We start from the raw sequence: 25,689 nt of genomic DNA, 5'->3' as shown, positions 1-25,689 counted from the left end.
GACCAGAGGTTATGCGTAGATTTTAGAGCGTTGAATCATAAAACTATTAAAGACCGCTTTCCACTGCCGATTATTGATGATCAAATTACTAATCTGAGCGGTAATACTTATTTTACTACACTTGATCTCGCTTCAGGATACTATCAGGTCCCCATGGCCCCCGAAAGTCGCCACTTAACTGGATTTGTAACTCCAGATGGCCATTATCAATTTAAAAGAATGCCCTTCGGTCTGGCCAATGCACCGGCTGTGTTTCAGCGGATGATTAATAAGATTCTTGGCAATAAGCGTTTTGAGTATGCACTAGCCTATTTAGATGACATCCTTATACCGTCAAAAGGTATCGACGAAATGTTTTCACGGCTAGAGAGCATACTCAAACTATTGAGGGAATTCGGACTAACATTAAAGCTAAGTAAGTGTCGTTTTTTTGACACTTCCATTACTTACTTGGGCTACGATATATCGTCCGCTGGAATACAACCCGGTGAAGCAAAAGTAATGACTGTCAAGGACTTTCCCACACCCCAAAATATACACGGCGTTAGGCAATTTCTTGGACTTACCGGATATTTCCGTAAATTCATTAAAGGATATGGTGAAATCGCGCATCCCCTCACTAATTTACTAAAGAAAAATGTGCCTTGGCAGTGGAGCGAGAAGGAGGCCCAAGCCTTTGCAGAATTAAAAGATAGACTAATCCATAGGCCGGTATTATCTCTTTATGACCCGAAACTCGAAACCGAGATTCATACGGACGCGAGTGCAATGGGTATAGGGGGTATATTAATGCAGTGGCAATCAAACCCCAGGGTCTTGAAGCCTGTTGCTTATTTCAGCAGGCAAACAACACCCGAAGAAAAGCACCTGCACTCGTACGAGCTCGAGACCCTGGCGGTTGTATGCTCCTTAAAGAAATTTAGGGTATACATTTTGGGACTCTACTTCAAGGTTTTTACTGATTGCGCCGCATTACAGACTACTTTAACTAAACGAGATCTTATACCGAGGATAGCTAGGTGGTGGCTTCAAATGAGCGAATATTCGTTCGAGATAAGTAGGTGTATATTGGGCATTCTAGATCATTTAACCCTTTCCTGCCTTAACGAGACGGAAACCAAGCTGTTCATAAGATCACTTTCAACAAAAACTTTCGTGTAACCGCATTTGGCCGCTCACTGCGTTCGCTCTATGCGTTTTACGAAAGTTTTTGTTGAAAGTAACCTTATAAACAGCTTGGTTTCTGTCTCGTTAAGGCAAGAAAGGGTTAAATGATCTAAAATACCCAATATACACCACGAAAGATTTAGCAGTTTGCGTTTAGACACCTAGTGATCTCGATTCGTGTTTTAAAACACCCAATGCAACGTTATAAACAGTTATAATTGAATATCAGTTTCTTTACACGAAAAAACGTTACGTAGTGTAGACGTTACTAAATTGACAAGATATGAAGTTTATTAAGCAAGCACAGTCACTTGATTTACACAAAGACTATTTGATTTCTAATAAAACACATTTACGTCATAGTAAACTTTTACCAAGCACCATTCGTTGTCTCATTTGCGGTCCATCTAACTGTGGAAAAACTAATTTAGTTATAGGTCTTCTTATGCACGAAAACGGATTAAGATTTAGAAATGTGTATGTTTATTCCAAAACTTTATTCCAACCTAAATACTTATTTCTAGAAAAAGTACTTCGACAGGTGTCTGGAGTATCATTTTATAAATATAATGAAAACGAACAAGTCTTAAATCCAAATCAAGCAAAACCAGATTCAGTCATGGTATTTGATGATATAGCATGTGAAAAGCAAAACAACGTTAGAGATTACTTTTCTATGGGACGACATTCCAAAATAGATTGTTTTTATCTTAACCAAACATACACAAAAATTCCCAAGCAATTAATAAGAGATAATGCTAATCTTATTATACTTTTTAAACAAGACGAACATAATTTACGTCATGTATATAACGAACATGTAAATACAGATATGTCTTGGCAGCAATTTAAAGAAATGTGCGCTAAAATTTGGTGTGCACCATATAATTATTTAGTAATAAATAAAGATTGTGAAAGAAATAAAGGATGCTACAGAAAAAACTTTAACACTTTTGTTATTCTTACTGAATAAAGACATATAAGAATAAACACAAAGTGTTGCTCATCATTTCAAATATTATCGTCTACAAAGTAAGGTCTTTATTCGCAGTAACTATGGAAAAAATTACTAAACAAGAAATTGTAAAATCAGCAAAGGCTGTTAAGCGAAAACTAAAATTGATGCGTGATATGACAAGTGAAAACCAAACATTCCTAGAGTCAGTTCTTAAGCCAATCACGCAGCCTCTCAATGAAATCGCAGAACGAAGCGGTATAAACGAAAAAACGAAAAATGAGTATAAAAAGAGTCCTGATTACCACAGTACACCAAAAAAACTGAAGTTGAATTATAGTGATACTAAACCAAGTTCATCTCATGATGAAACGGTTTTCGAACTAAATCGTTCGAGCACAAAATCTAAAGAACATCGTTTAGAAGGAAAAGATGTAAAAAAAAATGAATCAGATTTTGAAGAAGAAAGTGAATTAGAGGAAGATTATTCCAACAACGACAGTGTTGCAACAGATGAGGAGACTTTCGAGAGTGTTTCCAGTTTAGATAGAAACTTTTCGTCTCCACTATCATTTTCTGCAAAGGCATTTGAAGATGTACCTTATGGAGTCAGACTAGACAGAGGAAAACTTATGATGGGGTTGCAGAGGGTTTACGTGGCAGATAAAACTATTACTATTAATGGACATGCTTTTCAAAAAACTCAAGGGCTTGTTCAATTGTTATTTAAGAAAATTCCGAATTTAAATTTAGTAACCGAAAACGATAAAGAAAACTACAAATTAATGTTACATCAGACTAATGCACACCGCCGGGATTTTGACTCCACAAAACCTATCAAAAGTAATAGAGGAAGCAAGTATTTGCAAGTAATCAAGCCGTTATTTAAACATACAAGAGTCAGCAACAGTACAGATAATCTTGCAGTTGGTGACGGCTTAAATTTATTAAAGAAAGTTCAGTCTAATACCGGTTACGTTTACTGGGATGATCCAAACGAGCTAGTTGATAGGCTAAAGTTACTAATCGCTTCTCGCGACGCTGGTAACACTGGTCTTGAAAATGAAATAATATCGATTGTTGAAGAATTACGTGAAGCTGGCATTATTCAATAAAACCATTCATCTCGTTTATAAGCACATCAGTTCACAGTGACAATTGAACAAATGAATATTGACAAATTTGGTCACCACGTACATAAACGTTTACGTATTGATCAAAACTATGATGATGCACTACAAAAAACTGATAACGGTGATTACAATTTGAGGTCATCAAGGCTAAAAGGTTTAAAATCCCCTCTATCAAACGATGAAGCGGTTAATAAGGAGTATGTTGATCATATAAATAAAACAGTTCAGACTAATATGGCTAACATAATAATTCGTCTCCAACACATAAACTCAATCTTAGACGAATTTGACAAAAAGTTTTGCACCAAAGCAGATGTTATTAAAATCGTAAAGGAGAAATAAAAATGAGCAAACAAGAAATTGTAAACGAAATTCATAGGGATGCAAGAAAAAATTTTAAACGTTGCGCGGTTGTACTAAAAGGAATTAATGATTTATGGCAAGCTGATTTAATCGATATGATTAAATTTGGTTCAGTGAATAATGGATATAAATACATATTGGTTGTTATAGATTGTTTTTCAAAATATGCGTGGGCAATACCTTTAAAAACGAAAAATAAAATAGAAACCACCCAAGCATTCCAAAACATCTTGGATTCTAATCACGTACCTAGCAATTTACAAACAGATATGGGCAAAGAGTTTTATAACGATGTATTTCAACAGTTGATAAAACTAAAAAATATAAACCACTACTCTACATACTCTACCAAAAAAGCTTCTATAGTAGAAAGATTAATTAGAACACTTAAAGCAAAATTATATAAACATTTTAGTTTATATGGAAATTACAAATGGATTGGGAATCCTTTAAATAACATAATTAAAACCTATAACGCAACTAAACATAGAACAACTAAATTTAGACCAACTGATGTTAATTCCACAAATGAGCAAATTGTGAGAAAGAATATCTTAAATAGTAAAAAAAACCGGGCAAGTGCGAGTCGGACTCGCGCACGAAGGGTTCCGTACCATAATGCAAAAAAATAAAAACTAAAAAAAAGCAATAAAAAAAACGGTCACCCATCCAAGTACTGACCACTCCCGACGTTGCTTAACTTTGGTCAAAAATCACGTTTGTTGTATGGGAGCCCCATTTAAATCTTTATTTTATTCTGTTTTTAGTATTTGTTGTTATAGCGGCAACAGAAATACATCATCTGTGAAAATTTCAACTGTCTAGCTATCACGGTTCGTGAGATACAGCCTGGTGACAGACGGACGGACGGACGGACGGACGGACAGCGAAGTCTTAGTAATAGGGTCCCGTTTTACCCTTTGGGTACGGAACCCTAAAAAGCAATCTCTAAAGAAACCAAAGTTTAAAATAGGAGACTACGTACGAATTAGTAAGTATAAATCAGCTTTCAAGAAAGGTTTTACTCCAAATTGGTCTACAGAACTATTTTGTATTATCAAAGTGAAGAAAACCAATCCTGTAACGTATAACATTGAAGATTCTCATAAAAATATTATCCTCGGCTCGTTTTACGAACAAGAATTACAAAAAACAGTTTATCCAAATGTGTATCTTGTTGAAAAAGTTATAAAAAAAAGAGGTAACCTACTATTTGTCAAATGGTTAGGTCTGAGCGAAGCAGAAAATAGCTGGATGCACAAAAAAGATATAGTTTAAATATAAATAATAGTCATACTATATTTCTTCACATAACATAACAAGTAATGCAAGGAAGAGGACTAGTTAATAGTGTGATAAATAACCTACCTTTTGAGTTACATTTGCCTGGTTATAATTATTGTGGTCCAGGTACAAAACTTAAGGAAAGGTTGTTAAGAGGAGACCGTGGTATTAATCCATTGGACGAAGCCTGCGAGCAACACGATATTGCATACAGCAATTATTCAGACATACCTCACCGTCATAAAGCTGATAGCGAGTTAATAAACATGGCCAAACAAAGAATTAAATCGACAAATGCTAGCAAAGGTGAAAAATTAGCTTCGTGGTTAGTTAAGAAAGTTATGAAAGGTAAATTGCGAGCTGGCGCTGGAATGAAATCTTTTAAAACTGTTATTTCCAAGATTCGAAAACATATTAAAATGCGAAAACCTAAAGGTCGATCATCAACAATTAAATGTGCATATAAAGCAGCAAAAAAGTTACTTCATAAAAATATACCTATTCGTTTACCACGCATTATTCCAATTCCAAAAACTGGCGGTATTTTGCCCTTGATACCTATTTTTGCTGGTTTGTCAGCATTGGGCTCATTAGCTGGCGGAGCGGCTGGTATTGCAAAAGCTGTAAATGATTATAAATCAGCCCAAAAGAACCTGCAGCAGTCAGAACGTCATAATAAAATGATGGAATCGATTGCGATTGGCAAAGGCTTGTACATAAAACCTTATAAGAAGGGTAATGGTTTGTTTTTAAATGCATCAAAAAACTAAATAGAAGGCTGCCTAGAAGAGCTCTCACAAACTTAGATTTAATAAAATTCGGAGGTGATATACCATATTTCAGAGGTGTATTTATGCGCGACAATTTACCAAAGCGACCTCGACGGATGGAATGTGCAATTGTTAATTTAGATATTTCTAAGAATATGGGGACTCATTGGGTAGCCTATGTGAAATTGAACACGTATTGCGAGTATTTTAATAGTTACGGAGATATAAAACCTCCTGTAGAACTAATATCATATTTAAAGAAATATAACATTTTTTATAACTATTGTACCTATCAAAAAATGAATACTGTAAACTGCGGTCATCTATGTTTAAAATACTTACGAAACTTTTGGCAAAAAAATAATATAAATTAAGACACAGTCCGTGAATATTACCAGTTCCCAAAATGTCGTTTACCATATCTGTTACCGGATTAACTTCTACGCTTACCACTAATTATACCCCTCCTTTGCAACTTGAAGGAAGTTATGAGTGTGGGCTTCTATATTTTTCTACGTTTAATTCAATACCTAATATTGATAGCAAAAATAACCAATTCTGCTATGGTAATAATGAGTGTATTGAAATACCTGAAGGATCCTATGAACTTGAAGATATTGGTGATTATATAAAAGAAAATGTGAAAGATTGTACATTTAAACTAATTTGTAATAACAATACCTTAAAAACTAAAATATACTGTTCAAAAGATATTCACTTTGAAAAGAAAAATTCTATTGCGAAAACTTTAGGCTTTGGAAATGAGATCTTAAAGGCGAATATAAAAAACTGTTCAAAATTCCCTGTCAACATTATATCAACGACTGTTATCAGGATAGAATGTGATATTGTGAGCGGATCATTTGTTAACGGAAAACCTAGTCATATAATTCATGAATTTGTTCCTAACGTACCGCCTAGATATCGAATCATAGAAGTTCCAAGAAATCTTATATATTTTCCTGTAAATCAAGATACCATAAGTTCAATTAATGTACGGATACTTGACGCAAAAAATCAACTAATTAATTTAAGAGGAGAAGATATTCAGTTATATTTCCATCTCAGAAAAAAGGTATAATGATAGACTTTAATAAAAAGTCTATGCAACTTCCTAAAAAAATCAGTTTAGATACTACTGTGAAAAGGAAAACACCTATCAAATTAACAAAGGAAAACGTAAAGTTTTTAAAACTTGTAGGATTATTAAAATGAGTGAAATACTCAGTGTGACAGAGTCTTTTGCTGAAGACAATGCAATTGAAAGCTTTGAAGTTCATTCTTATAGACCATATGTAACAACGCTTAATAAAAACGATGAAATTCGAATACCCATTAATCAACAAGACCTATATATTTTACCGTCCGCTAGTACTTTATACTTAGAAGGCACCGTCAAGGTTATTAACAGCGAATCAAATTCAGAAGTGCAAAGCATTCAATTTACAAACAATTCATTTCTATTCCTGTTTCAAGATATTCGTTACGAATTGAATGGAGTTGAGATTGACAAAGTTAAAAATGTAGGTATCACTACCACTATTAAATCTTTGTTATCTATGAATAGTAATGAATCATCGATGTCAAAAGCATGGGGATGGGATTTGAACGATACAAAAAATACTCAAGGTGGACGTTTTGCTGTATCTTTACCTTTAAACAAAATTTTAGGATTTGCTGAAGATTTCAACAAAATAATAATAAATTGTAAACATGAATTGATTTTATTGCGAAGCAATACTAATTTAAATGCAGTAAAACTGAATACAAACGAAGTGTTGGAAGATATTGTTATTGACAAAATCGTATGGAGAGTGCCACATATCTGTATCTGACCGTCAACGAATACAAATGTTAAAGTTGTTAGAAAAAGACCGTCCTCTGAACTTGGCTTTTAGAAATTGGGATTTATACGAGTACTCCAGTAAAGATACGGTTACGTTAAACATTAATTAGTAATAGGCAATTTTTTTTTTTATTCCTGTTCTTTAGATCATTTTAAGATACTTTATTTTCGAATCCAACAAACTTTCTGTCCAGAAGTAGGTAAAAAAAAATAGTAAAAAAAAAGAGCCGTTCTTGTTTGTTAAAAATAGTAATAGTATTTTTAGTTCGTAAACGTGACGAAAATAATATTTATAATGAGTCGACGGGTACCTAATGATTCTCCGATAAACTTTTAGCAGATCATCGATTCGCCGACAACGATTCGCCGAACATCGTTTCGCAGAGTCATTTATTTGTCAATGTAACTTCTGGTCAACTAACGTTACGTAGACTCTTGGTTCACATACCGTTCAGTTTGCTTCTATGTAAATTCGCAGAACTATTATTGGACGATTTCCATTTGGCAGAGTAATCGTTTCGTTTAAGCAATGTTTAGTCGAATAACGTTTCACATTTTACATATAAGTCGTTATTTTCGAAACAAAAGAATGAAATAAAATTTTATAATTTTTTAAGTAAATGCGTTAAGTATATGTATATAAAGTTACGAAGAAGTTAGCGAATATGTGGTGTCAAACTCGTGGTAAGGCTACAGTTGCACTTCATGAAATTGGTGGATTTCAGGAGGAAATGATTGAGTTACTTTAGAAAATACCGAAATCATAATACACATGCCTTTAAAAATTGAGGGGTTCCGTCAATTCCTCATGGATTACAACATCAGATCAGAACCAAAATTGTTATGGGAATACCTCGCAGGTAACTTTTTTCAAACAAAAAAAGAATAACTCAAATCGGACCATGGGTGCTGGAGTAATCGCTAAACATACTACTTTAAAAAAATCATCATCATTATCATCAACAATCATCATCAGGTGCACTTCATCAATAATTGAAATCTCACCTTATTTTATAATTTTTTTTTAGCATTAGAAAGAAGGTAAGCGAAGTTGACATGTCTTTTAATTGAAAAACGCTTTTTAAAAATCAGTAACTAAGTATTACTTATGAAAGCAGAAGAATATAGATCGTATTAGATTCGTGAATGTTACATATTTGCCATGACTTATTTTTAAAAAGAGTTTTTCAATTAAAAGACACGTCAAGATTGTTTACCTTTTTTCTAATGCTAAAAAAACGAACATTCAATATTAATGCCAAATGAACATTCGACCTATTGTGTTTCGACCAATGGTTTCTCGGGTAATTATGACAGTTACTAAATGATTATTCTACGAATAGTAAATATGCGTATCAATGTTCTGCTTATTGACTATTCTCGCAATCGACTATTATGCGTAACGAGATTCGGCGAATCGTTACTCTGCCAAACAACCCGTCTGCGAATTGTTGTCGGCGAAACAAAAATCGGCGTATTTTTTTTCTGAATATCAATAGGGCACCCTGTATTCGGTTGTGGCTATGTTTTTTTTTATGTATGTTCACCGATTACTCCGAGACCCGTGGGCCGATTTGACTTATTCTTTTTTTGTTCGAATGAAGGTACTTCCAAGGTGGTCCCGCATTAATCTGGCGCAGTTCTGATGATGGCATCCATGAGGGATTGAGGGAACTCCTCAATTTTTAAATGCACATGTATGGTGATTTGGGTGTTTTCTTAAGCAACTCGAGCATTTTCTCTCGAAAAGTACCAATTTGATGAAGTGGACCTGATGATGATGATTGTTTTGATGATAATCATGACGATTTCTTAAAATGTACGACGTTCAGCGATTACTCCGAGACCCGTGGTCCAATTTGAGCAATTCTTTTTTTGTTTGAAGGGAACTGCCTCCAAGGGCGTCCCACATTAATCTGGTGCTGTTCTGATGATAGGATCCATGACGAATTGAGGGAAATCCTCAATTTTTAAAGGCACATGTATGGTGATTTGGGTATTTTCTTAAGCAAATCAAGCATTTCCTCTTGAAAACCACTAATTTGATGGAGTGGAGCTGATGATGATGATTGTTGATGATAATGATGATGATTTTATAAATGTAGATTACTCCGGAATCCGTGGTCCGATTTGAGTAATTCTTGTTTTGTTTGAACGAAGTTATCTCCAAGGTGTTCCCATAATATTGTTGGTTCTAATCTGATGACGGAATTCATAAGGAAATGAGGGAACTCCTCAATTTTTAAAGGCACGAGTATGGCGACATCGTTGTTTTCTATAGTAACTCAAGCATTTCCTCCCGAAAATCACCAATTTGATGAAGTACAACTGTAGCCTTACCACGAGTTTGATACTACATATTCGCTAACGTCTTCGTAACTTAATTTCTATACATCTCGCTCGCACTAATGGGATGCCAGTACAGTACGAGCGAGATGCATAGAAAGTAAGTTACGCACACGCTAACGTATATGTCAGTGTACTACTGAGGAGTCGGGAAATGGCAGTTGAAGGGTTGGTGGTTCAGGGTTCAGGGTCGAAGGGTTCCGTCATCAGTGGTTGATGTGCTGTGAGGTTGAGTGATCGGGGGGTTGAGGGATTGGGTCAGTGGCGGGGCGGAGGATAGATTTTGTGTTTGTGTAGTGACAAAAATGATTTCGAATTTAGTGATATGCATTATTATGCTTTTCATTCATGCGTCATGCGTCACTCATAAGCTTTTAACAATGCCTTAAAACTAAAAATGGAAAAATAAAAACTTTTACAAAAAAAAAGAAAACCGACTTCAAAAAGGATAAAATAAAATATTATCCGTTTTTAAGTATATGCGTTACCAACTGATATGTTTGAAGTCGGTGCCAAGACAAATAGTAACAATACCGGTCAAAAATAATCAGCTTTATGTCTATAAATCACATTAGGTATAACTGTACTAATATTATAATGGTGACTGTAGTTCTGTCTGCCTCTTTGTCACCTTTTCGGCTAAACAACTGCCATGTAAACTGGTGAAATTTGTAGGTAAAAAGTTAAAGCCCTGTAGATGGTCCATGAATTGTTTTATATTTTGAAATCAAGTTCTCTGGATAAGAGGCGGGAAATAACTCAGTCCCAATCCCACACCTGGGTACTATGGACAATTCATAAAATTGCTCTTTAAAAAACATGTCGGCAATCGCATTGGTTTTATACTAGTACCGACAAACATGGTACGAACTGCGCCAAGGTGGATTGACGGTGTGTTCTTAGGTATCTACAGAAAGTATGATCATTGCTGTCGTGTAAGGCAATCCAACGTACATACATATAGCCACATTCTTATCGAATCGCCCTAAAATCATGGTATGCTTCACATTTGACTTGGCACCGACTTCAAACATATCAGTTGGTAACGCATATACTTAAAAACGGATAATATTTTATTTTATCCTTTTTGAAGTCGGTTTTCTTTTTTTTTGCAAAAGTTTTTATTTAAATATAAACTTGAAACTGATGTGAGTGATACGGTTTACTTTTAAATATACTTTTATGCAATGGTTCTAATTTTGGTGCATCAATTTTTGTGGTTTTGGTGGTAATTTGAATACCACCAAAATTGCTTAATGCCACCAAAATTGATACTTATGAGCCATAACTAAGTAATTTTGTATTTGCTGTCATAAATTTATACTTTGTATTCACAGCACTAATGATTAAGTCCATTGATTACCAGTAAAAAATAAATACTTTACAATAAAACAAAATTTCACATTTTGTAATTGCACTGACTTTAACCTACATTATTTGATCGTGTAATGTTTTCATCTACCCTCAACTGGCTTAAGGAGCCATTTGAGGGTAGATTTCGTTTACTTTTATTGAAATACCTAAAGATACAGACTATAATAGGGATGGTGGCCAGTAAATCTAATTTTGGTGGCAACCAAATTATTAAAATCATAATATCTCGAAAACTACTATGTATAATGAAAGGCCATTACTACACAATATCGATTGTGACTAGTTACGTATTATCGATACATAATTTAGACAGAAACTTCAAAAATAAAAAATCCCACCAAAATTAGGTAAATTTTGGACCTGTTGAAATTCACCCCCATGCATGTTGTCAAACACTGCTGACGGTATATACTACTTTTATTTTTATTATTTATTGTTTTAAATTTTGTGTTAGTTATATAAATTAATAATTAGTTTTTAAGATTCACTAACAAAAATGTATGGGCTCTGTCTAAAATAAATGTTTATTATTATTATTTGTATCTCCGTTACAAACTCTCGGGTTTTTAAGCCCGGTCATTTATAAGGCGTGCGTGGGGATATAGATCCAACACGTAGAGGCCGTTTGGAGAGCTTTGATGTCATGTAGAACGCCTGCTGGAACCCATTCACGGGTACATAAATAGATACCCGTAAACCGGTTTCAGCAGGCATTGGGAGCTATTATAGAAAAATGGAAAGAGTCCTGGTCTATGGTTTAAATTTGGGTGGAAAATAAGTCTGGGCTATTGCTAAGAGTTCCGGTCACCTGCCATAACATTGTGTTATACAGTGTTATCGAGGCAGGCGGTGACTCGCCACTCGTTAGATGGGCACCTGATGCGCCATCGTAAAGACGGCCAGGCGCAACACCGGCGTGAGCGGCTCAGGGGTGTCGAGAGGTGGTGCTGCGCTTTCTCCGAAGTTACTCGCGGCGTTATGCCCTTTAACACTTCCACCCCTGGAGCATATAGCTCTAGCGACTCCTCTCTGGACGGCCAATGAAGGCAAGCCAGAGCTGAGAGTCCTGCGGGTCCCCTTGGGGTCCACTCCGACCGACGAAGACACGCCGGAGACGGAGACCCTGACCGACTCTCGGGAGCACTCGGGTCCGTGGGGTCGTTACTCCCCAACAGCTCGCCACAAGCTGCCCTGCGGGCTTATTGTTATTATTATTATATTATTACATTTTATTTTGAGATTTTTAAAGTCCCGTATCCATTAGTAACATGTCTTTTGTGTGCGCTACTGAGGCATTTCACAAACCTTGGAGTTTAACCTGCATACATGATAGAACTGATACCGTGCAAATGATGATTTCAGTAAGAGCCAGCTATGATGAACCACATCGTGCATCTCGCCATCTGCCGTAGCAACGGCAACTGCAAGGCGGAAAGCATCAGGCTTCGTGCTTGGGTTGATCTTTACCACAACCACCACCTTTGATTTGGACACGTGGACAATCTGGTGAGCAGTTCACATTTCGTTGGGATTATTTTGAGTTGTTTTACTTCTGTTTAGAACTCTTGAGCGAGTTTCGGTTTAAAGCTAAAGTTGAAAGCGATCTTTAGTGATTTTGATCAGTAATGTTCAGTTTTATTCGATCAGTTGACGCTGATAGTGCCAGTGATTCTGAGTAATATGATTGTAACGCCTGATGTTATTTATTTTCGGGATTCACTCTTAACATTTTTTTTGCTTTCGATGGACTGAAAGTACGCCCGATGGACTGAGTGTTGTCTAGTAACTACATGAGAAGTTCCGGAGCATGTAAGAGGTGCAAGTGGTCTGCTTTTTATGCGCAGTATACTCTTTGCGAGGAGTAGCACTTACGCGGCTGAGATGGTTAACTTCTGATGAGTTATTAGATTCTACCAGGCCGATGGACTGGCGTATCATCCGTGTGATGAATACACCGAAGGACTGGTGTATGTGAAGTGTGAATTCAGGCTGATTTTTGTATATTCTGTTTTATCAATCCAATGTATGGCACCTGGCAATATCACTGTTACTGTAAATGTTGTATTGACTTGCAGAAAAAAAAACGATTGAGGCCTATTTGCGGAAGTTATCATCATATTGTGATCATTGATGTAACTGACTCATGTGCATCTAGTGAGGATCGCAGCAACGTTTAAACACCGAACGGCGTTGTAGCGCCTAAGGGCAGTTTTATTAACGTTGATGTGCTGTAAACTAAAATGGGCGTTGCTGCGCCTTGGCACTGTATGTTGTATTCACGTTGATGCTATCTATACTGGAGCAGGAGTTGAAGAGCCTTAGATTAAGACCGTTATTACTAAATTGAACCGTTGGTGCGTTAACGAGATGAGTGGTTGGTGCGACAACTACATGCGTTTCTGGTTACCCTTATTTTCGTCGAAGCGAAAGTAAGATGAGCCGTTGGTGCGGCGCTTTTTGATGTTGATTTAAGATAATTTTGTTACAATGGATGTCGAGATTGTAATGATGCGTATGGTATACCATTTGAATAGAGATTAAATACGATCATTTGGAGTTGTGAGTTTGAATACACATTGTCACAAGGTCTCAAGTGCGCACGGTCAGAATAACCGAGTGAAGTTACTGTCTATTGTAGTTTTTTTTTTACCGATTTATTACTTATTTATTCAGAGACCATACTTTTATATCCGCAACGCAGGCTTCGTCAGGTAAACACAAATTTAGAATCAGCTACAGGCATCATCACAACAAACTACAGCGATAAAATCCGCAACAGGCTTCGTCAACTCACTTAATCTAAAAATACACATGAATAAAAAACAAAAACCAAAAAAAAACCTACAAATAAAATACACCCTCCAACTCACCGCCCGCAGGCAGTGTACCCAACAGGCTGGCCGCATTTCCCCGTTGAATCATCATCATCATCTCAGCCATAAGACGTCCACTGCTGAACATAGGCCTCCCCCTTGGACCTCCATACGTGCCGGTTGGAAGCGACCCGCATCCAGCGTCTTCCGGCGACCTTAACAAGATCGTCTGTCCATCTTGTGGGTGGACGTCCTACGCTGCGCTTGCTAGTCTGTGGTCTCCACTCGAGCACTTTTCGGCCCCATCGGCCATCTTCTCTGCGTGCAATGTGGCCTGCCCATTGCCACTTCAGCTTGCTAATCCGGTGGGCTATGTCGGTAACTTTAGTTCGTCTACGGATCTCCTCATTTCTGATTCGATCACGTAGAGAAACTCCGAGCATAGCCCTCTCCATAGCTCGTTGAGCGACTTTGAGTTTTGAGATGAGGCCAATAGTGAAAGACCACGTTTCGGAGCCGTAAGTCATCACTGGTAACACACATTGATTAAAGACTTTCGTCTTGAGGCACTGAGGTATGTCGGACGAAAAGACATTACGTAGTTTCCCGAACGCTGCCCAACCGAGTTGGATTCGGCGGTTGACCTCTTTCTCGAAGTTGGACCTACCTAATTGGACTACTTGTCCTAGGTAGATGTACGACTCAACAACTTCGAGTACCGAGTTCCCAACAGAGACTGGGATGGGCACAACATTGGCATTTGACATAAGTTTCGTCTTGTCCATGTTCATTTTCAAGCCCACCCGTTGTGAAACTCGGTTGAGGTCATCGAGCATCATGCTGAGTTCCTCCATCGATTTTGCCATGACTACGATATCGTCGGCAAACCGAAGGTGAGTGATGTATTCGCCGTTGATGTTGATGCCAAGTCCTTCCCATTCCAGGAGCTTGAAGGCGTCTTCCATTACGGCAGTAAACAGTTTCGGAAAGATAACGTCTCCCTGCCTTACGCCTCTTCGCAATGGAATCGCCCTCGTGCTCTGCTCCTGTACTCGGACCGACATGGTGGCGTTACTATACAAACACTTCAACACTTCGATGTACCGATAATCAATATGGCATCGCTGAAGAGACTCAAGCACCGCCCATGTTTCCACCGAATCGAAGGCTTTCTCATAGTCCACAAACGCTAAGCATAATGGCAAGTTATACTCTTCGGTCTTCTGTATAACTTGCCGCAGCGTATGGATGTGGTCTATGGTACTATAGCCTTTTCGGAAACCGGCTTGTTCGGGAGGCTGGAAGTCATCAAGTCTGTGTTCGAGACGGTTCGTGATGACCCTTGAAAACAGCTTATAGACATGGCTCAGAAGCGTGATGGGTCTTTAGTTCTTCAATAGGTTGTTATCACCTTTTTTGAAGAACAGCACCACCTCGCCTCTATTCCATGTTTCAGGCGTTATGCCCTCGGACAAGACGGAATTAAAGAGCTTCTGGAGGACTTTAAGTACCGGTGTTCCACCCGCTCTCAGAAGCTCTGAAGTGATTCCGTCTTTGCCCGACGCCTTGTTCTTCTTAAGCTGCTTCAGGGCCATCCTAATCTCGTACAGACTGATGTCCGGGATATCTTCGTTATAATGTCGGGACAGCTTGGCTCTTGGATCTCCTACCAAGCTGTCAACGGGCTTTGCGATCGAAGTGTATAACTGTCCATAGAACCTCTCGATCTCACCTAAAACCTCCGCTTTGCTCGACGCTATGCTGCCATCTTCCCGTTTCAGCTTTGTCAGCTGGCTTTGCCCAATAGACTTGTCCTTTGCGAACACTTTGGAGCCTTGGTTTCGCTCAACAGTCTCTTTAATACTGTTAGTATTAAAGAGACGCAGATCATGTCGCAAGGACTTAGATATACGTCTATTGAGCTGCCTATATGACTCCGCGTCATCGGGAGACTGCAACTGTAGCGAGCGTCGTTCAGCCATGAGGATTAAGGTTTGCTCGGTAAATTTCTGAGGTCTATCTTTACGGCGGGGTCTAAAAAACTTAGACCCTACTGTGTGGACAGTTTCCACTAGCCCGTCGTTGATTTCGTCCACTGAAGCCAAGTTCTCTAGGCAAGCAAAGCGGTTAGAGAGCTCGAGTTGAAAGCTTTCGGGGTTTTGAACATGGGCTCGAGTAGGTCGGAGCGTAGACTTCATCAGGCTGGACCTTTCAAGTTTAATATTGTGTACTAACATGATCGTTGTAGGGTGACTGGAGAGGGTTAGAAGTGATAGGCTCGGTGTCTAGTATAATAATTCCATTTATTCTATTCGCTTATGCGTTTATATGCATGTATTTTATCGCTGATACAAGCAATATGCATTATGTCGCAGCAATCCATGAAGTTACTGTTAAACGCTAAATGTAGTTGTTTACTACATTACACCTCCCCCGAAAGTCCGTTTCCCCCCGGGGTGGCAGGAGAAAAAAAAAATAATGCATGTTACTTGCTTACATTTGTTAAAAAAAAATTTATTCGTGGTTCAAACTTTTTGCTCTTTCTAGTGTCACTGTGAAAGGTAATGTATTAGAGATATGATAATATTGTTTTAAGAAGATTTTATTTGGAAAGAAGTATACTTGTCTAATGTTATCACGTTTTAATGTTACAATGTTACTTTGATGCTTGGTTTTGTATTTTCATTCCGTTTTGGTATGCCTCAACGATAGCTATAATATAATGTTTTAACTAATGCCGGCCGGAGTCCAATGCTCCTAAACAATAAAATGTGGGCATGGTCACCCTACAAGTGTGGGTGTGGGTATGGTCACCCTACAATACCTTGTGCTACGCCTCTGTGCGTACACAAATACATGGGAATCGTTCCCTAGGGCATGGTCACCCTTAAAAAAAAAACACGGCATATCAGGCCTATCCTTTAGGGATATCCTGTACCTAGGCACATCTACATTAAGACAAAAAGGGTCTCCTACATCTTTCACGGAGGAATACGGTTGTTCTCACCATGATCAAGTATGAAGGACTTGTGCTCTAGCTGTATGAGGTCATATAACTTTGATGTGCCTCCACGTTTGCAGAAACTATTTAAGACCTCGTCTCCAAATTGTTGATTTTATCTAACAAAAAGGACTAGTTACGCAACGCTAACCTATCTGTATTCAACGATTATTAAGTGCTATACCGTTCCTAAGTGTATTTTTGGTGAAATAGTTATTTTAATTATTGTTTCCAAGCTTAATGAAATTACGTATTTATTTAGTTATTTCATATTTAATCACTGGGTAGCTAATCCAATAATTTCATAGAACATAACTTTTCATCGATAAGTTAATTGTAATAAAATATTTGTTGCTAAGAAAATTTCTAAATGTGAGTATCATATTTCATTCATTGATTAAATAAATAATGTTAATTCGCGGCGAAGTCACGCGACCTAGTTAAATTTCAGCTGACGCGCGCGGTCGAACGGTGGCGCGTGCGACGGATATTGTGAAATTTATTGCGATGGACTACATTCGACACTGCAAAAATGAATGTAATCGGCTGAGAGTTTAATTATATAGTTTTTTAAGTAATGAAAACGAGTTGTTATATTTTATGCATTTTACGTGTGACACTAGAATTACGCATGTTATCCGTATTTAGTCAGCGATATCTTAAGAAAAAGAGAAAAAAAATATTAACATGATTTACCTCTACATTTTGATAATTAACAAAAAAAAAATCTACTATCAACCGTTACAGCTGCGTTACCGTCCGTCGCCATCCTCTTCCTCGTCCTCGTGGTGGGCTCCTTTCGTGCCGTTGCGGAATGTAGTGGGGCCGGAGTGGCTGGTACCTTGGTGGCAGCGGTTCTACGACTGCTACTGGTCTTGCGGTGGTCCCTGGTGGCTGCGACGGGCACTGTGGCTGCGATCGTGGCTGTGCTGGGGAATTGGCCAATATGCCATTACAATTGGGCAATGGGCATTGCGGCTGTGGTTGTGGTTGCGATGGGTGTTGCGGGGCATCGGGCGGCGTCGTCGCGCTTGGTGTTGGCGGTGGTGCCGGTGACGTGTCGGTTGTCTCCGTTACTGTACATGATCTGTCTGGGGCCATGGGAATGTTCACGGTGAAGGTGGCATTTAGTGTCACCTCCACTTTCCTGCTTCCATCATTATTCACAGTCACCCTTATCGACTGTTGGTACTGCACGGGGCAGGTCATCGTGATGTCGTCGCCCTCGACCGTGATTAGTGATGTGCCGAGAGTAAAATACCATTACCGGTATTTTACCATTTGGGAATATTACCAGTAAATTACCATTCTTCCCGGTAATATTCCCAAAAGCGGGTAATATACTCGTACTTGAACGCTTACGTTATAACTGAATTAATTTAATTTAAAACATGTAGAAAATAAATAAAACAAACAAAACAAACAAAACAAACAAAACAAACAAAACAAACAAAACAAACAAAACAAACAAAACAAACAAAACAAACAAAACAAACAAAACAAACAAAACAAACAAAACAAACAAAACAAACAAAACAAACAAAACAAACAAAACAAACAAAACAAACAAAACAAACAAAACAAACAAAACAAACAAAACAAACAAAACAAACAAAACAAACAAAACAAACAAAACAAACAAAACAAACAAAACAAACAAAACAAACAAAACAAACAAAACAAACAAAACAAACAAAACAAACAAAACAAACAAAACAAACAAAACAAACAAAACAAACAAAACAAACAAAACAAACAAAACAAACAAAACAAACAAAACAAACAAAACAAACAAAACAAACAAAACAAACAAAACAAACAAAACAAACAAAACAAACAAAACAAACAAAACAAACAAAACAAACAAAACAAACAAAACAAACAAAACAAACAAAACAAACAAAACAAACAAAACAAACAAAACAAACAAAACAAACAAAACAAACAAAACAAACAAAACAAACAAAACAAACAAAACAAACAAAACAAACAAAACAAACAAAACAAACAAAACAAACAAAACAAACAAAACAAACAAAACAAACAAAACAAACAAAACAAACAAAACAAACAAAACAAACAAAACAAACAAAACAAACAAAACAAACAAAACAAACAAAACAAACAAAACAAACAAAACAAACAAAACAAACAAAACAAACAAAACAAACAAAACAAACAAAACAAACAAAACAAACAAAACAAACAAAACAAACAAAACAAACAAAACAAACAAAACAAACAAAACAAACAAAACAAACAAAACAAACAAAACAAACAAAACAAACAAAACAAACAAAACAAACAAAACAAACAAAACAAACAAAACAAACAAAACAAACAAAACAAACAAAACAAACAAAACAAACAAAACAAACAAAACAAACAAAACAAACAAAACAAACAAAACAAACAAAACAAACAAAACAAACAAAACAAACAAAACAAACAAAACAAACAAAACAAACAAAACAAACAAAACAAACAAAACAAACAAAACAAACAAAACAAACAAAACAAACAAAACAAACAAAACAAACAAAACAAACAAAACAAACAAAACAAACAGAACAAACAGAACAAACAGAACAAACAGAACAAACAGAACAAACAGAACAAACAGAACAAACAGAACAAACAGAACAAACAGAACAAACAGAACAAACAGAACAAACAGAACAAACAGAACAAACAGAACAAACAGAACAAACAGAACAAACAGAACAAACAGAACAAACAGAACAAACAGAACAAACAGAACAAACAGAACAAACAGAACAAACAGAACAAACAGAACAAACAGAACAAACAGAACAAACAGACCAAACAGAACAAACAGAACAAACAGAACAAACAGAACAAACAGAACAAACAGAACAAACAGAACAAACAGAACAAACAGAACAAACAGAACAAACAGAACAAACAGAACAAACAGAACAAACAGAACAGACAGAACAAACAGAACAGACAGAACAAACAGAACAAACAGAACAGACAGAACAGACAGAACAAACAGAACAAACAGAACAAACAGAACAAACAGAACAAACAGAACAAACAGAACAAACAGAACAAACAGAACAAACAGAACAAACAGAACAAACAGAACAAACAGAACAAACAGAACAAACAGAACAAACAGAACAAACAGAACAAACAGAACAAACAGACCAAACAGAACAAACAGAACAAACAGAACAAACAGAACAAACAGAACAAACAGAACAAACAGAACAAACAGAACAAACAGAACAAACAGAACAAACAGAACAAACAGAACAAACAGAACAAACAGAACAGACAGAACAAACAGAACAGACAGAACAAACAGAACAAACAGAACAGACAGAACAGACAGAACAAACAGAACAAACAGAACAAACAGAACAAACAGAACAAACAGAACAAACAGAACAAACAGAACAAACAGAACAAACAGAACAAACAGAACAAACAGAACAAACAGAACAAACAGAACAAACAAAATAAATAAAATAAATATATAAAAAAAAACAAATATACACGCTCAAAATAAGAATATAATTATATCAATTAAGCTATAAAAAATTACCACTTAACGTATAAAAACAATGGCATTGTACTACACCTTACCTACTCATAAAAATGTGATGATTATTATTAAATCAATGTGATTTTTACATTTTCGTTTTAGTTTTACTAAAATTCTAGTATTATTCATTGAGTGGTTTTGACTGAAACTGGTTTTGACTATGCCCACTTGCCCAGACAAGGGGAATACTTCCTAGTAATATTGGTAAAATACCGAGTAACATTGGGAAAATTACCAGTAGTTTTGGGAATTTACTAGAAAAGTAAACCTATGTTGATTTTTTGCACTTCGTATGATGCATTTGTTGACAAGTAATGATTTAATGTAAAACAACTTATGTTGACATTTACTTAATTTGAATATTACCGTAAATTACTGATTCTGGGTAATCTTACCGGTAACATTACTGGGTATTTTACCACCTTGGGTATTTTACCGGTAACGGCACATCACTACGATAGACAACACAATGTCAAGCAAGATTGACAAGTTTTCTCAATATCCAAACAAAACAACAAACAACGAACCAGTCTGGCAACAGTGCAAAGCGCTCGTGGCGATTTCGAACAATGCACGAACTTGCAACGTTGCTTTCTTTCTTTGCTACAAAATGCTTTATCTAGAATCTAAAACTTTTTAAAATCAAAGTATGGTGAAATCCATGTAATTTACTAAATTAATTTAGATATTTTTTTTTCAAAGTATGGTGAAATCCATGTAATTTACTAAATTAATTTAGATATTTTTTTTTTAGAATAATTTAAGCATTATATTAGATTTTTCTTTAAAAGAGTATACTCTATTCTATGTCATGGTATAGATTCGTGTAATAATTTTATCTTTACGCTACAAAAGCGCCTGCGCAATATGACAGAGCAATCGTAGTCCGACGAATAAGTGCGACGACTTCGTAGGCACTAGGTGGTTTTGGGTCTACAACCCATATTACAACTAAAGTCTATTTCAATAGAACTTGCTAACTATGTAAACAAACCGCCATATTGAAATTGTCTCTGAATGATGAATTTACTAGTGATGGGCAAGACTCCTACTTACTACCAGTTACTATTTTACTAATGTCAAACCATCTCGAATAATAAAATACCAAAAGTAAAAAACATGTAGTTACATATTTTTAATTTGTTTAATCACGATCAGAAGACAAATTAGTACTTAAGAATGATGTATTGATGTATTTTATAACCGCGGCGGTAGGTACAGATCATGGGTTGGGTAGTGTGTAGCGGGTTTATATCACAAACTTTAGTCACAACACTACCCATCATAGGCAATTGTAGAATTTAAAAGAAACAAAACCGTCATTCCATCAGGTCCTCATAACCTAACTTATGAACCCATTTTAAACTTTTAATTGAATATCCAAGATACAGTTATATATTTATGTATTTTACGGAACGGACCGTTTCAATAGTGTATATGTGTATGGTTTCAATGGTATTTGATGAGGTGGTGTAAAAATTCAAAGAGAAACAGTGATAAAACAAAGTTACGTTGTTTGTTTACATAGTTAGCAAGTTCTATTGAAATAGACTTTATTTGGAAGTAAGTTAAAAAAAAATGCTGTCGTAAAATTCTGTCCGGATGGAATAAAATGCATATAAGTATTTATTAAAACTAGTTATGAAATGTACTTTCTAGACTTCATTATAACAGACAGACACATAACTATTACAATATCCAATACTTGAGTGTATTTTCGACAGGAATAATCACTTTCCAGACCTCCATATGCCATAATATGACCAAACTATTTCGACAAAGACACCTCTTTTTTACGGTTTTGCCCACCCCTTCACCTTAAAAGGCGGCCCTCGTATTTACGAAAAAAAGGCTCTAGGCAGCAGGTATTTCGTGACCTTTTTACTTAAGAGCTCTATCACTATAGGTCTTCTTTGTCCTTTTCTACCAATCCTCGTGCAGGTTTCAATATATTCAACTAAATTTACATTTAGAATATCCTGGAAAACGTATAAAATACGGTCGTAAAGTTCAGACTAATTTTCCCAGTGATTTTCGTGAAGTCCATATAACACAAGTTTTTTTTGACTGATTTCGTTTTTATATTCTGAGCAGTGGGTGCAATTTACATGGATGGCCTTGTTACTTGAAGATGCTTGGCCGAAAAGGGACGTTATTTTATTTATCTCTTCAATTTCAGTCTTTATTTTTTTTGTGTTCTTTTTCTATGGAAATAATAGTGTTGTTTATTTTACTAATAGCTTGTTTGTGGTTGTCTTGTTCTGATTTTATTGTATTGTGTTTTTGCGCTATTTCGTTTCTCAATTCTGTCATTGCTTGATTTATTTCAGAGAGCAGTGTTATTTTAAGCTCAGAGATTAATGACTGCCTATTGGTTTCTAGTTTTTTGTCTAGAAGTTTATCGAATTTTTCTAAAGTTATTGTATCGGCTATATTTGATGGTATGGATGGACCTTGTTGGCTTGTTGTCGAGTTAGTGTCTGCGTGCAGGGTGTCTCCTAAAATACTCGACTCGTCGAAGCATGGTGTTATGTTCAGTGCTTGTTGGGACTTTTTTCTTAGGGTGACGTTACTTGTCTCAGGATAAGTTTCACGATAGCACGTTTCGTTGTTGTCTCGCAAACGGACTGGTGTGTTTGAGTTGTCACCTTTTGGTTCTTGACAGCGGCAGGATGGACATTTCCAGGCTTTCTTATTTTCAGAATCCGGTGTGCTGTAGAAACTTTTAAATTTTTCAAAAGACATACCAGCGCATTTTAAGTCGTATTTGCTACTGCACAGCATACAAGTAAGATACTGTCTGTTTGGGATTATTTCCAAACATCCTGAACACGTTTGTTCCATTTTTGAATATAACGCCCTCTATCGTCGGGTAGCGAAACTAATAGTATTACTCTGTGGATAAAGCAGATCAGTCGATGAGTTGTTCTACTATTCAACAATAGATGTCGCTAGTAAAACGGATGGAATTCGAATGTTAACAGATATTATATCAAGTTTTTCTTCAAAATAAGCACTTATGTTTCTTTTTTTAGTTTTGCAAATTATGTTACACCACTGTTTATTAAATTGTCTTTACTAGCAAACTAGTTTTTGTTTAAGTTTTTTGCACTTCACTGATTAATCACAATAACACGTCCTGTTTTTATTGTTATTCACAGTTTGTTTAATTCTTGGTCTAATTTAAAGATAACACTCCCTCGTATACTTTAGATTATGAAGTGAATAATGGTTACTATGCACTCTAATATAACTTTAAACATTTTTAAAATACATATGTTTACGGAGCCGATGTTGTTCGTGACGCTAGCGCCACCTATATATCAATTATATACAATGAGTTCGACTCTCATTATAGGCAAACGTATTATGATAAACGTAAGCTGCACTTTAAAATGGAAGCAAGCCGCTTTGCATGGTGATAGTAGACACCAAAGTAGGCGATTTATTTCGAAGTACCCAAAAATTCACCCCTTAGAAGGCGAGGTCTATTAGGAAAAAGAAAAAAATCCACAAGTTTCAGGGATCAAAAAATATCGAAAAATGTCTTATCATTTGAAACAAAATCACTTTTTTTAACGTAAAAAAAAATAAAAACAAAATCTCTTCGAACACTATTAGTGTGAAATCATTAAAAATCTATTTTTTCTCTTTTGCCTTTTATTCATGGCAAATAATGTCCTCGAGTTTGAAGAATGTCTGAAAATAAGTATTTTTAGGGTTCCGTACCCAAAGGGTAAAACGGGACCCTATTACTAAGACTCCGCTGTCTGTCCGTCCGTCCGTCCGTCCGTCCCTCCGTCCGTCCGTCCGTCCGTCCGTCCGTCTGTCCGTCCGTCCGTCCGTCCGTCCGTCCGTCCGTCCCTCCGTCCGTCCGTCTGTCACCAGGCTGTATCTTACGAACCGTGATAGCTAGACAGTTGAAATTTTCACAGATGATGTACTTCTGTTGCCGCTATAACAACAAATACTAAAAACAAAATAAAATAAAGATTTAAGTGGGGCTCCCATACAACAAACGTGATTTTTGACCGAAGTCAAGCAACGTCGGGCGGGGTCAGTACTTGGATGGGTAACCGTTTTTATAGATAATTGTGCAGAACCCTTTGTGTGCGAGTCCGACTCGCACTTGCCCGGTTTTTTATTAAATTCAGATATATTTCTTAATATATGACGAAAACCGTATCAAAATCGGTTAGGCAGTTTTCGAGATACCAGTTTCAGAATTTGGCTTACTTTTATTTATATGGGATCTTTTCGTCTTATATAGTCCGATCCGATATCGGATGTCGGAAGGAAGTAAAATGTAAGATATATGTGTTTCTCTGTATTTAAATATGCATTTATTAAATCTCTCTCTCTCTCTCTTCCGGGCTATATATCCCACATGGTGATGGGGTCAGCTTTCCGTGTTATTTGCTTCCACTTCGCCCTATCCTCGACTTCGTTTTCGGACACTTTGCACTCACTCATATCTTTTAGCACTACGTCCTTCCATCTTGTTTTCGGTTTACCTCTGCCCATGGTATAATAATATACTCCGCCTGGTACTCCATTCCGAGATTCGCGTATGACCTAACTGACACGCGCCTACGTCATCATGCTGTTTACAGGTTCTCAAACTTTGAAATGTGGGAGAATTTTAACCAACGGTGAAAATTATTTTAACGGCATTAATTTTAAGTTATTCATGTAGAAACATAGTAAAATAAAACAAATCTAATGTATTAAATTAAACTTTATTTATCTATACCAGACAAACGTTTGAAAAACTAATTCACAGTTACACATTAATTACCAAGCTTACGGCGTGAAAAGTTTGGAAAACACTGCGACTGCTGACACTGAGCGAGAAGGAAATAACAATTAACACGCGTTCGACAAGGATGACGGTCAGGGCATGAAGTTATCTAGATCCGAATTGTCAAATGTGCACAGCGTTATCCTGTGTTGCCAGTAGTATAAACAGAATTACCCGAAAGTCTGAAATTTCTTTCGTGAATCGGAAGATATTGCTAACGAGTAATTAAAAATGACGTGTTATTGTAAAATTTAAGCTAAAA

General features: G+C 36.4%; 1 protein-coding gene across 1 annotated transcript; it reads right to left on the bottom strand.

The window, feature by feature from the left end:
• Window positions 1-17,793: 17,793 nt before the first annotated feature.
• Window positions 17,794-18,261, bottom strand: LOC134805727 (uncharacterized). The gene has a single exon (XM_063778973.1). It carries the CDS (start codon window positions 18,259-18,261, stop codon window positions 17,794-17,796), a length of 468 nt encoding a protein of 155 aa, XP_063635043.1.
• Between the last annotated feature and the right edge of the window lie 7,428 nt (window positions 18,262-25,689).

This window comes from Cydia splendana, unplaced genomic scaffold, assembly GCF_910591565.1.
Source record: "Cydia splendana unplaced genomic scaffold, ilCydSple1.2 scaffold_50_ctg1, whole genome shotgun sequence".
Lineage (NCBI taxonomy): Eukaryota > Metazoa > Arthropoda > Insecta > Lepidoptera > Tortricidae > Cydia > Cydia splendana.
The sequence above is the reverse complement of the archived record's forward strand: the minus strand, read 5'-3'. Positions and strand labels throughout refer to the sequence as shown.